The 14,403-nt window shown below is 46.4% G+C and overlaps 1 protein-coding gene across 4 annotated transcripts; it reads left to right on the forward strand.

Moving 5' to 3' along the window:
- NOC4L (nucleolar complex associated 4 homolog) lies at positions 1–14,132 on the forward strand. 4 transcript variants are annotated; one of them, XM_024218310.3, is made up of 14 exons: positions 1–104; positions 557–664; positions 899–1,048; positions 1,709–1,808; positions 2,474–2,508; positions 2,592–2,642; positions 4,088–4,199; positions 5,049–5,109; positions 6,309–6,419; positions 7,823–7,986; positions 9,322–9,404; positions 10,426–10,539; positions 11,282–11,425; positions 13,540–13,627. In XM_024218310.3, exons 1-13 carry the CDS (start codon positions 33–35, stop codon positions 11,396–11,398), a joined length of 1,278 nt encoding a protein of 425 aa, XP_024074078.2. In that variant the 5' UTR covers positions 1–32; the 3' UTR covers positions 11,399–11,425; positions 13,540–13,627. The 4 variants fall into 4 exon arrangements, with proteins under 4 accessions (XP_024074078.2, XP_024074077.2, XP_029768505.1 ...); XM_024218309.3 differs by having other exon boundaries at positions 11,282–11,410; XM_029912645.1 differs by lacking the exon at positions 11,282–11,425 and having other exon boundaries at positions 13,540–14,132.
- The last annotated feature ends 271 nt before the right edge of the window (positions 14,133–14,403 follow it).

Raw genomic sequence — 14,403 nt, forward strand, 5'->3', positions numbered from 1 at the left:
ACTACAGTGCAGAAGACAAGTACAAAATATGGATGAGGCATCGTTATAACAGTTGTGTCAACTGCTTGGTAGAGCTGATGGGCCATGAATCTTTTCAGGTCAAGGTAAGTTTTGTTAGTTTAATAATATGCTGCCTTGTGCCTGGTGTCCCTTCCAGAACTTGCAAAATAGGTAGGGACAATACTTAGATGGGATGCTTTTGAGGTGAACACAGGGGAAGATATTTGCTTCAATAGGTGACTCCCCAGGGACCTGCTGCCCGCCGCTTCCTGCAGCGCCCATTTGCCGGGAACAGCAAAGCGCGGCCACTGGGAGCTGCGGGGGCCTGTGCCTGCAGACGGTCACGGCCCGCAATCAGATTACCCTGATGGGCCGCAGGTTGCCCACTGCTGTCATAAAGACTCTTGCCTTCCTCCCTCAAATAGCACCTCCAATGCTGTCATATATAGCTGAGACTTCTGTTGTTGTCCTAGTGTCCTATTCATCCTGACTAGAGTGAACGTCTCTAAGATTTATTGTGGGTTTTTTTTTAATCTTTCTTTTGTCTCCTTTAAAGGAATTATCACTCGCTACCCTCATGAAGTTTGTTGAGTTGGAAGGGAAATACCCTTTGGTCAAAGCAGAATGGAAGGGGAGTTTCAGTTTCCCTCTTGAGCTTTTAAAAGTGAGTGGCAAAACTTCAAAGTAGTTGATGTCAACTATTCTGTGTCATGCACAGAACCTAGACATTGGGGACATATGTTCATCCTCAGATGCCATAGAAGTCTAGGCACTGACTTTCTGATGTTTTCTGAGATAACAGAGGTCTGGGGTAGCTCATGGCTAACAAAAATCTCTCTGTTAGTGTTTGTGTATAATAGATATTGACATGCTGCTTTTTTTCAAAACCCTTTGTTAGTTAGTTGTGGAGAACTTAATCCCTTGTGAAGAGGACTCTTCGCTCCTGATTTCACGTTTCCAAGAATACCTGGAGTATGATGACATTCGGTACTTTGTGATGAAGGCTGTCGCTGAAAATATTGGACAAGTCATGCAGAAGACAAAAGAGGTGCTTTGAATATTACAGTTGAAGTGGGTCTGGGTACCCCTCAGTTTGGAAGCTGCAGCTTGTAGGCGAAGTGAGGGTCTGGGGTTCTCCAACCATACCTGGAATGCCCTTCATGGTCCCAGTGTTCGTGTCTGAGAGCTAGAGAGAGATGTGTGCTCCTTTGCGTGCCATGAGCTTTTTCCTATTTTATTTGTATGCCAGGTTTACAGAACGCTGTCCTCCATTTTAACTAGGCATGTTTTTCTGGATTCCTTTGCAAAACCTCCTTGATTGGGTACTGCGTTCTGATTGAGCCAAACCTGAGCAATCTGGAGGGCTCAGATAGAAGGTTTTGATTTTTGCTTCATTCTCTATTGGGCAAACACAGTCGGTTTGTTTTTTCTATCAGCAGCAGCCAAGTTTTTGTTTTGTAAAACAAGGGTTAGTTCAGACTCAGGTTTTATATTAGACAAACCAGCAAAATTTAAGACTGGGAGAGTTTGTAAGAATGATTCTAATGTTGATGTGTCTCTGATTCGAACATCCAGAGCTTTGTTTTAATGTTTTTTTTCTAGTTAAATGCTATCATTGCGTGTAAAATGGACTAATGTTCAAGTCACTGATCCTTTGTGCAACTCTTACTTATTCATGTGCTTCCCTCCCCTCCCCCGCCCGCCCCAGGTTCCGCTTCCAGTTTACCAGCAGAATGTATTTTCCCTCATTTCATCAATTAGCATGCCAAGCAAAGAGAATGAGGTGGTCAATTTCATGGTAAAGCAAGGTTAGTGGATTTTGTAGTGTTGCTGTTAGCTTCATGTGATGGCGTCTGAGTAGAGGGGGAAAGCATGCTTATGAGTGTTTGCTTGTTAGAACTCGCTAATGTGATTAGAATGACACCAAATGTAACAAAATCCAACTTCTGCAGTGCAGAACTTTAAAATGAAGTATTCTACACACTCATGAGGGTGTATTTAAAAAAGAAAACATTCTACAGACCTTTTTTAAAACTGCTTTTGAGGACCTACCCTCCTCTGCTGCCCGGATCACCTTTTATGGAGGCATCATCTCCAGCTGCTAATAGAGAGACATGCTCTTGAGGAAAGACAAACCATGGTGTGCGGGAGCTGTAGTGAGAGATCTTTTATAAAGCTTTGAAACATCCAAACCTGCTTAATTGGGCAAAGTGTCCATGAGAAAATCATACCTTGTTTAACTCGTCTTTGTTTAAATCTGCATGAGAACAATTGGATTAGTGCTATCTGAAGTGAAAAGCTTTTCAAATGTCCACAGCTCCGTGTAGATTCAGCCTGAAATAAAATTGAACTCAGATGTGCTTGGCTCACTGTAATAATTACGGTGTAGCTATTTGAAAAGGGCCAGTGGAAAGGTGTCGTTTTTTTGGTAATTTCAGGTTAACTATTTGTCTTGCTTTTTTCCCTTAAACAGCTAACCAGGAAGAATGGAAGGTATCAAAGCTAAAGGTAACACTTCATTTGATAATTGGCAGAGTAGAACTTTCTCTTCATCAGTATGTTTAGCTCAGTGTTTGCATTTTTGTTTTCAGGAGCATAAGCGGGCTTTTGAAAGGATGTGGCTTGGCTTTCTTAAACACAAGGTGAGTGTGAGCTGGCCTTTATTGCTTTAATCTAGCCTCATCTAACTCTTGCTGCTATTGCGGTCCTGGAATTTTCTTCAAATCATCCACGCAACTTAACACACTGATTAACAGGCTGATTCCCCACTCTGGCACTTTGAGTGCAGAAGTTGGGGGCCCGCAAGGATTTTAAAAATTAATGCTTGCCACTTCAGGCTTGTATTAAACTCCCAAGGTTACAGCTTCTCTCTGACCTTGGCTTGGTAAATGCTGCCACCACCCAAATGCAAAAAAACCCCTTTGAACCCAGGGGGAAGATCTGAGAAAGAAAACAAGGAAATTAGCTGTTATGAGCTAATCAAACAACATGCACAAACCTGTTAGAACACCAAAAATCCAATCCTGTTCTTAAAAAAGATAAATTTTATTAAAAACAAAAAGGAAGAAAATACATTTGGAACTTAGGCTTCTGCTAGATTTTTAAAGAGCAATTCCAAAAATTAATCACCCAAAATAGCTTTCTTGGCGGTTCAGCTTAAAGGTTACAAGCAAACAAAAGCATCTGGGGTTAGCACAGAGGAGATTCACAAGCCAAAATAAAGAAATAAACCTGATTGCCTCTATCTAAACATTCCCTGTCCCAATGAATCCTTCTAGGTATGGAAGATGATTTTTCATACCTGGTTTAAACTTTACACAGCATTTTTGCTGCCCTCTGTTCCCCTCTTTCGGAGAACCACAACAGACACAAAGGGAAAGCTTCTGTCCCAATTTTAAAAAGTTCTAGCCTTCTCATTGGCTCTTTTGGTCAGGTGCCCACTCCCTTTTCTTTACCTGGGGGACTTTTTAACCCTTTATGGGTAAAGCAAGCAGAGAACATCTACCAAGAGGGATTTTACAGCTAACTGGCTGGCTTGGTGTCCATAAAAGGGAGCTACCCCTCCCCCCCCTTCATTTATCACATGCCCCCCAAATTCCAGCCAGTGTTGGTGTGAACAGATGCCCTGGGGGACTGGATAAGAGCAGACACATTTACTTTTGCTTGTGATTTGGGTTTAGATGCTGAATTGAGGCCATCTCTGTCGCGTAGCTCCACCCACCCGCTCATAAACCCCAAATGTTTTTCATTTCCTTAATATCAGCCCCATGTCACCCTATAGAGTTCATCTCCCTGTTTGATACCTACACCCTTAAAATAATGGAAGCCAGCTGTCCTATCCTGCTATGGGCCTTGACCCGGCAAGTCACTCTATGAGAACAGAGCCCTGCAGAGAGCTTCATTGATTTCACAGGAGGTCTCTGCAGGCACAGGATTGGGACTTTTGTCTCTGAACTATGCTATATCTGTCTAGCCCTTTCCAGTTTTCTTCCTGTGTCAACCCTTCTAGCCTTTAATTAGGTGTTGTTTCTCTTCTCTGAATTCTTCTCTGCAACAAGTGTTTAATGTGATGTTTCCACCTTCACAGCTACCCACCGGCCTTTACAAAAAGGTTCTTGTAATTTTGCACGACTCTATCCTGCCTCACCTGAATGAACCCACCCTTATGATAGACTTCCTGACAGTCGCCTATGACATAGGTGGGTAGAGAAATAGACTTCTGTGAATCTTGGGGAATGACAAAGGACCATGGTGTTACTGTGTTTTTCTTTACAGTATGGTATGGGTGGGCTGAGAAAGCTGCATCCCCTCTGCCTGTTCGGGGGACGATTTAAAGAGGGACCCATCTGGCTGATTCAGTAGGGGTGCGTTGCGTTTGGCTGGAAGGTGGGAAACAACCTTGAGGAAAGCAGGGAAAATAGATAAAACTTCAGGATCCTTGAGGGTGAGGTAAAGAGAAATAAACCAAATTGGTTGCCAGTACCTGTTGGGGTTCTGAGAAATAACTTTTTATTCCTGTTCTTTGTACACAAGAAGATTCTGCTCAGAGCTTTAGATTGAGGCGTGTACCAGAAAGATCTCTTAAACCATCGAGTTCAACCAATGCTGTTGTGAAACAAGCTAAGCTTCCAACTTAGCTGTGTTTAAATATAAGATGCACCCCTTTCCTGCGGAACTGTTAATTCCAAGGCAATCTCTTTGTCTCCAGACATTACCCTCGTGGGGGGGATTAGGCCAGCGTTACTGTGCCTCTTTCAGCTCCTCTCTCTTTGTGGCTGTATCCTTTTAACTAGAGCTAAAATCAGTCAGTAGGAAAAAGCTCTTTAAGTGATTTGTGAGTCTCTGGAAGCCTTTAGTTGAATTCACATCCCTTGAATTTTACAGCCCGTCATTACACTGGGGGGTTTCACATAGGTTAATTGCTTCAGTTTCGAGTGCTCTGAATTTTGTGTCCCTTCGGGGTGTGTTTCCGTTAATGTTTGCTACAGAGACCTGTGATGACCTGTCAGCTTTGCTAGATCTTACTATCCCACTTTGCTCTTTTATAGGTGGAGCAATCAGTCTTCTAGCCTTAAATGGGTTATTTGTTCTGATTCATCAGCATAACCTGTAAGTAAAAAAAACATCATCTTGTTTAAAGGGGAAAGTGTTTTGTTTGAGTAGAGTTTTGCAGTTCCTTGTTTATATATAAAAGGGACTGACATGGATTCCCCAGTTCCCTGTGCTCTAAAATTCCCTCATTAAAAAGCAAAGTACTGCAGGCTTCTGCATTAGGGTTCATCCCGTTGGGGGTTGGGCTCGTTTGATAATCTGGGCCTTACTTTAAATGCCTAAATGGAAACTGAACCCCTCTGAAGAGGTGAGTGCAGAGCCCTTGAAAATCTAGCCCCACTTGTGCAAAGCGCTGCAGTTTTCAGAAGGACGCTGCAGGATTTGGGGCTGTTACTAGAGGGTATTGTAATATGTTTTCATAAGGCCTGAGTCACATCCTTGGAGGTGGTTGTAGCTCGCATCAGAGAGATCTGGGACACATTTCTCAGAGGGTAGTGAAGCAGGACTCATGGTGTGGGTTTGAGCTGAAAAACTCCCAGTTGTGACGTGATCCCTGAGAGGGGGAGAAAAGGAGACAAGATGCTTGTGTGCATTGTAGGATGGGGTGAATTTGCTCTTTCTCTATGGTTGTAAATCATCCCTGAATAGGCACCAGCCCTTCTGCCAGCCTCTCCCCACCCCCACCACCTGCTGCTCCATGAATGAGTTCACTTTGCTTTTTGAGGCGTCCTTTGTTCTACGACTTCTCTCTCTCTTCACATCTGAGCCTTGGTGACTTTGGGCATCTCAGTCCACTTCTCTGGTCCCTGTTGCACAACCCACCATTGTCTTGTCAGCAGTTTGGGCAAGGGGTGAATGGGCATGAAGACTTAATTGCCCCTCCAGGAAAAGGTGAAGTCATGTTTGCCGTGGGTGGGAGCGTGCATTGCCTCTGTCAGTGATCCTGAGCCATTGTCATCAATGGGAGCTTTGCCGTTGACTTCAGTGGAGCTCGCTCAAGCCAATGAGAACTCCAGGCGACAAAGCTGTCCGGGCAGCACCTACGAAAAGCACAAAACTCACCTTACCATTTTTTTTTGGTGTCTGGGGAGAGGAGCCTCCATCTGGCAGCTCAGTTGAAAGAGGCCAAATGAGGGTGCCCTAGAGAAGGGACAGGATCTGAGGTTAGGGTATAAGGAACGCCACAGAGCGACAGTGTGCCTCCAAGTCACTTACAAATCAAGAATTTGCACATATCTGTTTGCTTTTTCTAACAGGGAATACCCCGACTTTTACAAAAAGCTGTACAGCCTCTTAGACCCCTCCATATACCACGTGAAGTACCGAGCCCGGTTTTTCCATTTAGCGGATTTATTTTTGTCTTCATCGTAAGTACCCTTTTTATAATATTTGACCAGTTATTTTCCCCTTGCGTTTCTGTCCAACCAGAGACTGCCCTTGAACAGTCCCCTTTGCACGCTGATTAAATGTATTTTGCTGTGTCTGTAGGATCAGATTCTTGTTAGCCTCATGTAGGAAACTGGGCTTGAGAACGTGACTTAGTCTTGTTCCCTCATTTTGCACATGCCGAATTTTTGAAGATTTGTCGTCATGCCTGGATAGATGAAAAGGGTAAAAGTGCGGTTGTGTATCTGAATGTTATCTGCAGTCCCTTATGTGCTTATGCTGCTCTTCAGTTCAGCTGGCTGCCCTTTTAAACCAGTAACTGGAAGTGCTGAGCAAATAGCGTTCTCTCTCTGGCTTTAGTAGCAAGTGTGCCATTCAAGAGTAACTTACAGAGCACTGGCAAGGTTTTGCAGGCCTTAGGCGGTAAAGCCATTGAGAAGTTGCTGGCCTTTCATACAAAGGGGTTCAACAGCCTGTCTTAACACTGTCAGTTCAGTGCATGGAAGGAAGAAGCTAGATAAACAACCTGCCAATTTAAGGCTATATTTCTATCACTGCTGCACCGATGACATACACCAAGAGTAACAGTTTGTGATTTACCACTAGAAAATCCGTATGAATTTCTGTGTGTATTAGGCCACAAGACTGAATAGCTGTAACTCATCATCCTTAATCCTAGCTCTCCTGTCCCAGAGGAAGTGCCTAGATTGGCTGATGGGTGAAGTAAAATGGAATTGGTTAGTAAAAATAAGGAAAAATGTCATATACGCATTGCAGACAGGTTTGGTCTTCATTGACAATTGGAACACTCACCTTAGTCCTAAAGATATTTCATAAACGTATCACCATGGCCTATGTACCAATTACACACACACACACAAAACTTCATTTAAAGAACATTATTGAGGTTACAAAGTCAACTCACAAATTAGCAAATGCCTGTACAAATTACCACATACAAAGCTACGAGTCAGTCTCTGTTGGAAATGTCCATAAAGAGATGCCACAGATGCAGATCAAAAGATTGGGGGGGAGGGGGAGATGACAGATAAGTTTTATTGGAGATCAGGGAAATTTGAGATTCTAGGCATGGAGCACAAACGTCGGTGGATGGCAACGTGGTGCACGACTCATTGACTTTCACTGGGACTTGGGTGCCAGGCTCCAATTAAAAGAAGCTAAAAGAAAAGGTTACATTTTTTGCTTGTAGCATTTTTACATTGGACTGTCCCAGAAGGTCACATCAGCATGAAGACGTGCTGTCAGCGACTGCCTGTGTTGTGTCTGGATCAGATTTTAGGAGCCACGTGCTGCAGTCGCCTGCTAGATGCTAGCTAAGGCTTTGACACTTGCATATCTTCTTGGTCTCTCTTGTTTCCAATAGGCACTTGCCAGCGTACCTGGTGGCAGCGTTCATAAAGCGCCTCTCTAGGTTGGCCCTCACCGCTCCTCCCCAGGCTTTGCTCATGGTCATTCCCTTCATCTGCAATCTTTTCCGGAGGCACCCAGCTTGCAAGGTTCTTGTGCACAGACCCGGCGGGCCTGAAGGTAATAGGGGAACGGAGAGCGGGCTTGCAGTACTCTACAAAGCGTTCACAAAGGGGCCAATCCACCAGCTGGGGAAGGTGAAATCCCATCTCTGGGTCCCTTCCTGGCGTTTTATTAACAAAGATTCAGAGTAGTCTCTGTGTCCCTTGTTTGTCTCCAGGGTTTCACAGTCCTCATGGCCCATCTATCAAAGCTCCCCAGTCCTCTCCAGCCAGCTGTTGCTTCTTGCCGGTGTCTTCCTCTCAGTCATCCCACCCAGTAGAGGCACAGAGCTCCTGCTAGGTCCTTCCCTGATGCTAGGACTCCCTATCTGTTTCTCTGCCTTAGAGGCAGGAAGCCCTATTTGAAAATGTCTGCAGGGCTCATGACTAGAGGCAGGCGTGTGGCCCTGCTGTGCCAACTCCCAGTTTGAGTGGGCTCAGGGACTGATACATTCACGCACCAGATGCCCTGTTACACACACACACACACCCAATCGCACTGTGGTGCCGGAATATATTTTAAAAGAACCAAGAAATCTAGAAACCAAAGGGTTCTGGAGCAAGGCCTGGTAAGTAGATCCCTTGTGCTGAGACCTAGCTGCTAAACTTGCCATTCTCTAGGTGTCCATCTAAATAAATGCTTTCAGAGGAGGTCTGTGTGGATGGATATGTGGACACACAGCTGGTGCTTTTTGGTGCCCACGTTGAGACGCTTTAAAGGGCCTGATTTTTAGAGGTGGCTGCTTGGCACTTTCTGGACATCAGGTTTCAAATTGGCCACACAGAATCACTAGTCACTTGAAAATGTTCAAGTCTGTAGGTGTTTAAAGCCCTTTTAATCTATTTCTTGGATGCCCTGGGGCAGACTTTATTGTGCTCGATATAAAGAATAACATTTGCTTTGGATATGAATAAATATGCTCAGTCTTTCCTTAGTTCCCAGTATTTCTCCCACCGGGTTGGCTTAACAGCCTCCAGTGTCTTTATTGCCTTTTCTGTGAACCGGTTGATGATGGTTTTGAGCAACATGAGTGACAAGCTGGGGCTGTGTGAGACTCCTGTCTTCACTTCAAACCATTCTGGCATCTTGCCTCCAGTTCTCAGTCCGCTCCTGGACTTGTTACAATTCAGCAGAGTTAGCCACGGTTTGGAGTGCAAACAGCCCCGAGGTCTGCCAGGTCACATCAGTGCAGGCTTATTCTTCAGCCACAGGCGTGTCGGATTTGGTTTCTTATCCCAGTCTAGCTGTGCCCATTGCTCTCTGGTTCTGCCGTGTGTCCCTGATGGTGCGTGTATCCCCATACAGGGAAGCTATTAGTTGTGCGTTATAGATGTTCCTATTAATCTCTCTCAGAGCTGTCGGAAGATCCATACATTATGGATGAGGAAGAGCCGTCCGAAAGCAGGGCTTTGGAGAGCTCGCTGTGGGAGCTACAGGTAAGTCCTCCAATAACCTGACTTGTGCAGGACACAGAGCCCCCTCCTGCCCCCCCCCCTTTGCTTACTTCCCACCCTCCCCCTTCACTGCATGACTTACAGTGGGAGGTGTCACTTCAAGGAACATGGTTGGAAATGAGCGGACTTCCTGGCCAGTGTCCTATTTCCATGACGATAGGAACTGAAGGGCAAGAGGCAAATTATTTCACATGCACAAGAGCTGGGCTGTAGTTCTGTGGAGGAAATGATCCTTACGTGCCAGTCTGTCTGGCCACACAACCAGAGGCATGCAATTAGCTGCAGAGGATGGTACTGAGAGCAGCAAATATCCTGCACGGAATAAGCAAGACATTAGGGCCGGGGTAAAAATGATCCCACTAAAAACCCTTGTGGAGTTTAATTGGGACGAATCCAGTTGGGCTCTGTGGAACTGAAAATCTGTAGAAGGTTATTCCCTTCCCCCTTTTCTTTGAATCCTCCCGTGGGATTCTCTAGCCAGGTAGAATGGATTAAATTCTGTGTGGTGGCTCTAAAACTCTACAGCGAGGTTATCATTTCCGGTTTCAATTCCGTCGGGCTTTTGCATAAGGGAGGAAGCCTGCAGGAAACTGTTTGTGGGAGCCTGACCTCGGTTGTGATGGACACAGGCAGTGCCCTGTAGTTCTCTCCAGTCAGTCCCTTCCTAATGCTAACCAGTGTCCCTATGCAGGGTTTCCCTGGATTAAAGGGCTGCTGACCGCATGGAAGGTGGCAGGAGGCTGGATTTCTAGATGCTCTGCATCGATGCTGAAGGTGGGAAGAGCAGCAGACCTATCACTGTTGCTCAGGCAATAAGGCCCCTAACTCCCATGGGCATTAGGCACCTAAATACCTTTGAGGATGTGGGCCTTAGTCAGACGAAGCTGTTGCTGTAACTGATCAGCAGAGGTTCAGATGCCAGCAGTGGGGGTGGGGAAGCCCGATGGACTCGTCTCGCCCTCCCCTGATTATAGAATGTACCTAGTTCTTCTTGGTGCTTCAGACCCTTCAGAGCCACTATCACCCTGATGTGGCCCAAGCAGCTGCCGTTGTGAACCAGTCGCTGTCTGAACTAGAGGATGACATATCGGAGCTCCTGGAGCTATCTGCCTATGAGGTAGGGTTGTTCGCTGGGTGTGTGTTTGAACACTAACCATGGATGGGGGCTCGGGTTAGATCACGTCGTGCAGGGGCTAGCCGTGGGCTGCTCAACTGCAGCACCTGCTGTCCAGGTTGAATTGGTAGCCAGGCTCTGCGAGGCGCTAAGCTCTGCTCTGCCTGCCTGGTGGGAGGGATGCAGGAGTGGAAGCTGGGAGGCTGTGACAGCAGCAGGGCCTGATTACACCAGCCAACTTGTTGCTAGTTTAATACTCATCTGCCAGCTCTAGTCTGTCCCGGAGAAATCCCAGCTGTCAAAATATTTCCCCCCTCCCACCTTCTCATATTGGAGCGCGCTGCTGCAGCCGCCGTGAGGCAGAGGAGCTGCCCAGAGCTCTGAGCACTACATCAGCCCCTTGTTAGGGCTTAAGTGCCTGGGCCTTTGCATTGGGGGTGAATTTTGCTTTCCATGCATTGCTTGGTGCTGCCTTCACTTTGTTCCTTGTGTGGTGAGATAAAGGGTGCAGCTCCCTTAAACCTCCATCTGCTTCTGTGGGGCCTCCTTTAAAAACAGTTTCTTTTTCCCCCTGTTGTCACATAACCAAAAAGGCCTCGAGAATCCCTGGCTTTCCCCTTTCCTGCTCTGGGTGTGGGGATAAATGTCTGGCCTTGCGTGACTGGAATTTGTATAGCCAAAAAAAATCCCCTTTTGCTACAGAGTTCTAATGAAACCCAAATTGCATTTGACTTTGTTTAAATAGCTTTTCGATAGAGAGCTAAAGAAAAAAGCCACCAGCATGCCCCTGGAGTTTGAACAAGTGAGAGGATTGTTTGGCAAGAAGGACGATCTCTTTGCGGAGCATTTTGCGCTGGAATGATGCTGCCTTTTGGTAATACACGTTTCTGTACGTCTGACTGTGGAAGAGACACCCAGCTGATTCATGAGTATTTCCGTTCAGGTTTGGCTGTGAAATCCAAGTTGATGGTTGGACTAGTTGAGATGCTTCTGTGATCTTCATCAGCATCCACAAATGGGCTGCTGCTGCTCCTCCTCCTAACAGATTCCTTGTTTCTCACTGGCCTCCCTTTTGCATTTTATCTTCACCTCCTGCCTGGGGTCAGAAAGCATCTTTCTCTATGGGCAGTTATTCCATAATTGTTCACTGCTGGATTCTTGCACCTTCCTATGCAGTGTCTGGTGTGGGTTATTATCGTTGATTGGATACGGGGCTGGATGGACCTGATCTACTCTGGCAGTACACTCCTCATATTGGCATCTGGGTGTGTGGAGGTGAGGGGGGTGGGGGCCTTCTCAGCCCATTAGGCCTGGGTCCTGCCTGGGTTTCACTCCAGAGATGGCCCCACTCTTGTAGTGGAGGAGTTGGTCCTGCTGCAGGTGAATGACGCTGCAGCCATTATCGTCTACATATATTTGACAAACTTCAGCTAATAAGAAACTAGTTTAATCGGAGAAGTATTATAAACTTTTACAGGTACTGGGTTTTGGCTCCTGCATGCAGAGGCTGGAAGAACAGACTCGATTTCCTAAAGCAGCTGTTCACACACGACACCAACTAACTCCATCTACTATGGTGGCGATGGGACCAAATTCTTGCATACACGTCAGTCTCTTGGTACAAAGTTGCCTTAGCAGAACATTACCACAGGCTAAATCTCTCCTGCTTTGAACATGAGCATACTCTTGGGGATTACTGTGGCTAAATTCCCAGTCAAACTGCAGTTGGAGGCCATGCTGATCCTGGGTATTTATTATCTCCCAAGTGCTGAGAGTTGGTTAAACATAGTTCCACTTACAACTTGGAGGAAGAGGACCGTAGCCAGTGGAAGCCTGAATGCCAGTCAGGAGTTAAATAGTGTCTTTTCACTGTTTGATGAAGCTAGGTGAATGAAGTCCCAGACTTGGATTTCCAGAAGTGATGCAGAAATTTTCTTTGCTGTTGACTTGTGCTTGAATCTTGCAAGATGTTGAGTGCACAGCCGGAGATCCAGCTACGCGCATGCTTAAGTTAAGCATGTGAGTAGTCTCTTTGAAATCAATGGGATCCAATGGTCTTTAACAAGTTGCTCTTGTTCAGTTAATTTTTAGTTCTGTCTTGCAACAATTTGAACAGAAAATGTTTCTCCATCTCCTGCAAGAAGCAGGTAGAAGGTGGGAGAGACCTAATTTTGGCAAGGGGTGGAAGGACAGAGGTAGAAATCTCAAGCTCCTGCAGAAGTTGGGACAGAATACATCCTATGATAGTGTCCTCTAACTGACCAGCTTTACGTTTTCTCCAAGCTAAGTGTGGAACAAGTAGCAAATTACCAAGGGCCACATACAAGGAATTGACTAGATAATTCTACCGGTGGCTATGGGAGATGTGATCCTACTTCCCAGAGTGCAGTGTTGAACCCATCTCCTGGAGTTGTTTGCTCTCCAGCACCTCTGCTGTTTTCACTTCAGATAAACGTCCAAAGGATTTGGCTGGGATAGTCAAGGGATGTTTAGGGAATTAGGTGCTGAACTCCAGTTGAATTTCAGTAGGAGCTGGGCACCTGACTTCCTTAGGAAGCGCCCGCCATCATTATTGGCTTCTCACGTGCAAAGGCAGGAGTGTGGTCTCAACTGGTCTCCTTGCCCTCTGCTCCCCGTCTTCTGATATCAGTGGAAGAGTGATGCAGTGCTTGTGACATTAGCCAGTGACTTAGGAGTTCTGGGTTCAAGCCCCCACTGTGCCTCTCCCCCTTATCTGTAAAGGGGGGTGATAGCACTGCCCTACCTCACAGGGGTGTTGTGAGGATCAGTACATTAAAGATTGTGAGGTGCCCAGACACAACAGTGGTGAGAGTCATGTAAGGACCTAAGATGTTCTTGAATAAACTTGTCAGATTTTTCACCTAACGTCTCCTTGATATGTTTTTCCTGAAATGTGTGACCTTTGCTACCCTGCCTCTGTTACCGACCACTGTTAACATGAGACCTTGCGGCTGAGCCTGACCCCTTGTCTCTCGCCCCCAGGTGCCTTCACCCGGACGTCGCCTTGACTGGTGTGCACATGAAGATATGAAGCGTGGTGCAGTCGTTGGAATTTCACTGCAGTGCTAATACTGGGCTTCTCCTGTTAGATCTTGTGATCAATTAGAGAGGGGCCCTAGTTTCAAATGATGACTAGAAGAATACGAGTTGCCAGATGCACAAGCATTGGGTGTGAGAATACATGAAAGGGTAGCCATTATTTGTAAGCGTTGGTAATACAACTTCTGTGACTTCAAATCCCGGAGGGTGCAAGGAAAACAGATTGTATCCTCATCCCCAAACGCTTTGCTTCTCAATAATTCTGTGTAAGATTAGAAACCTGCAGGTGTTTTATGTGCAGAACATTTAGGCATGGTTGACACATGGGGGGAGGGAGGGGGATATGCTGATATAACCCCAAGTGTGGATCTAAAGGTGCCTCAAACTAATATAACGTATTCCCTTGTGCAGGAATGAGCTATACCACTCTAAGTACTGTTCTAGCCATAAAACTGTGTCTGTAATAGAGGGGGGTTGTATGTTTGCACAATGTCTAGCACAATGGGGCCTGGTCCATGACTAGTGCTCTTAGGCCAAGGGTGGGCAAACTTTTTGGCTCGAGGGCCACATCGAGGTTGCAAAACTGTATGGAGGGCGGGGTAGGGAAGGCTGTGCCTCCCCAAACAGCCTGGACTCCGCTCCCTCCCACTTCCCGCCCCCTGACTGCCCCGCCCCCCCAGAACCTCCACCCTGTCCACTGGCCCCTGGGACCCCCTGCCCCTTATCCAACCTGCTCCCTGCCCCTTTACCATGCCGCTCTGAGTGGCAGGAGCTCGCAGCCCGGCCGGAGTCAGCCGTGCTGCCCGG

This window comes from Terrapene carolina, unplaced genomic scaffold (genome assembly GCF_002925995.2).
Source record: "Terrapene carolina triunguis isolate 2854851 unplaced genomic scaffold, T_m_triunguis-2.0 Scaffold234, whole genome shotgun sequence".
NCBI lineage: Eukaryota > Metazoa > Chordata > Testudines > Emydidae > Terrapene > Terrapene triunguis.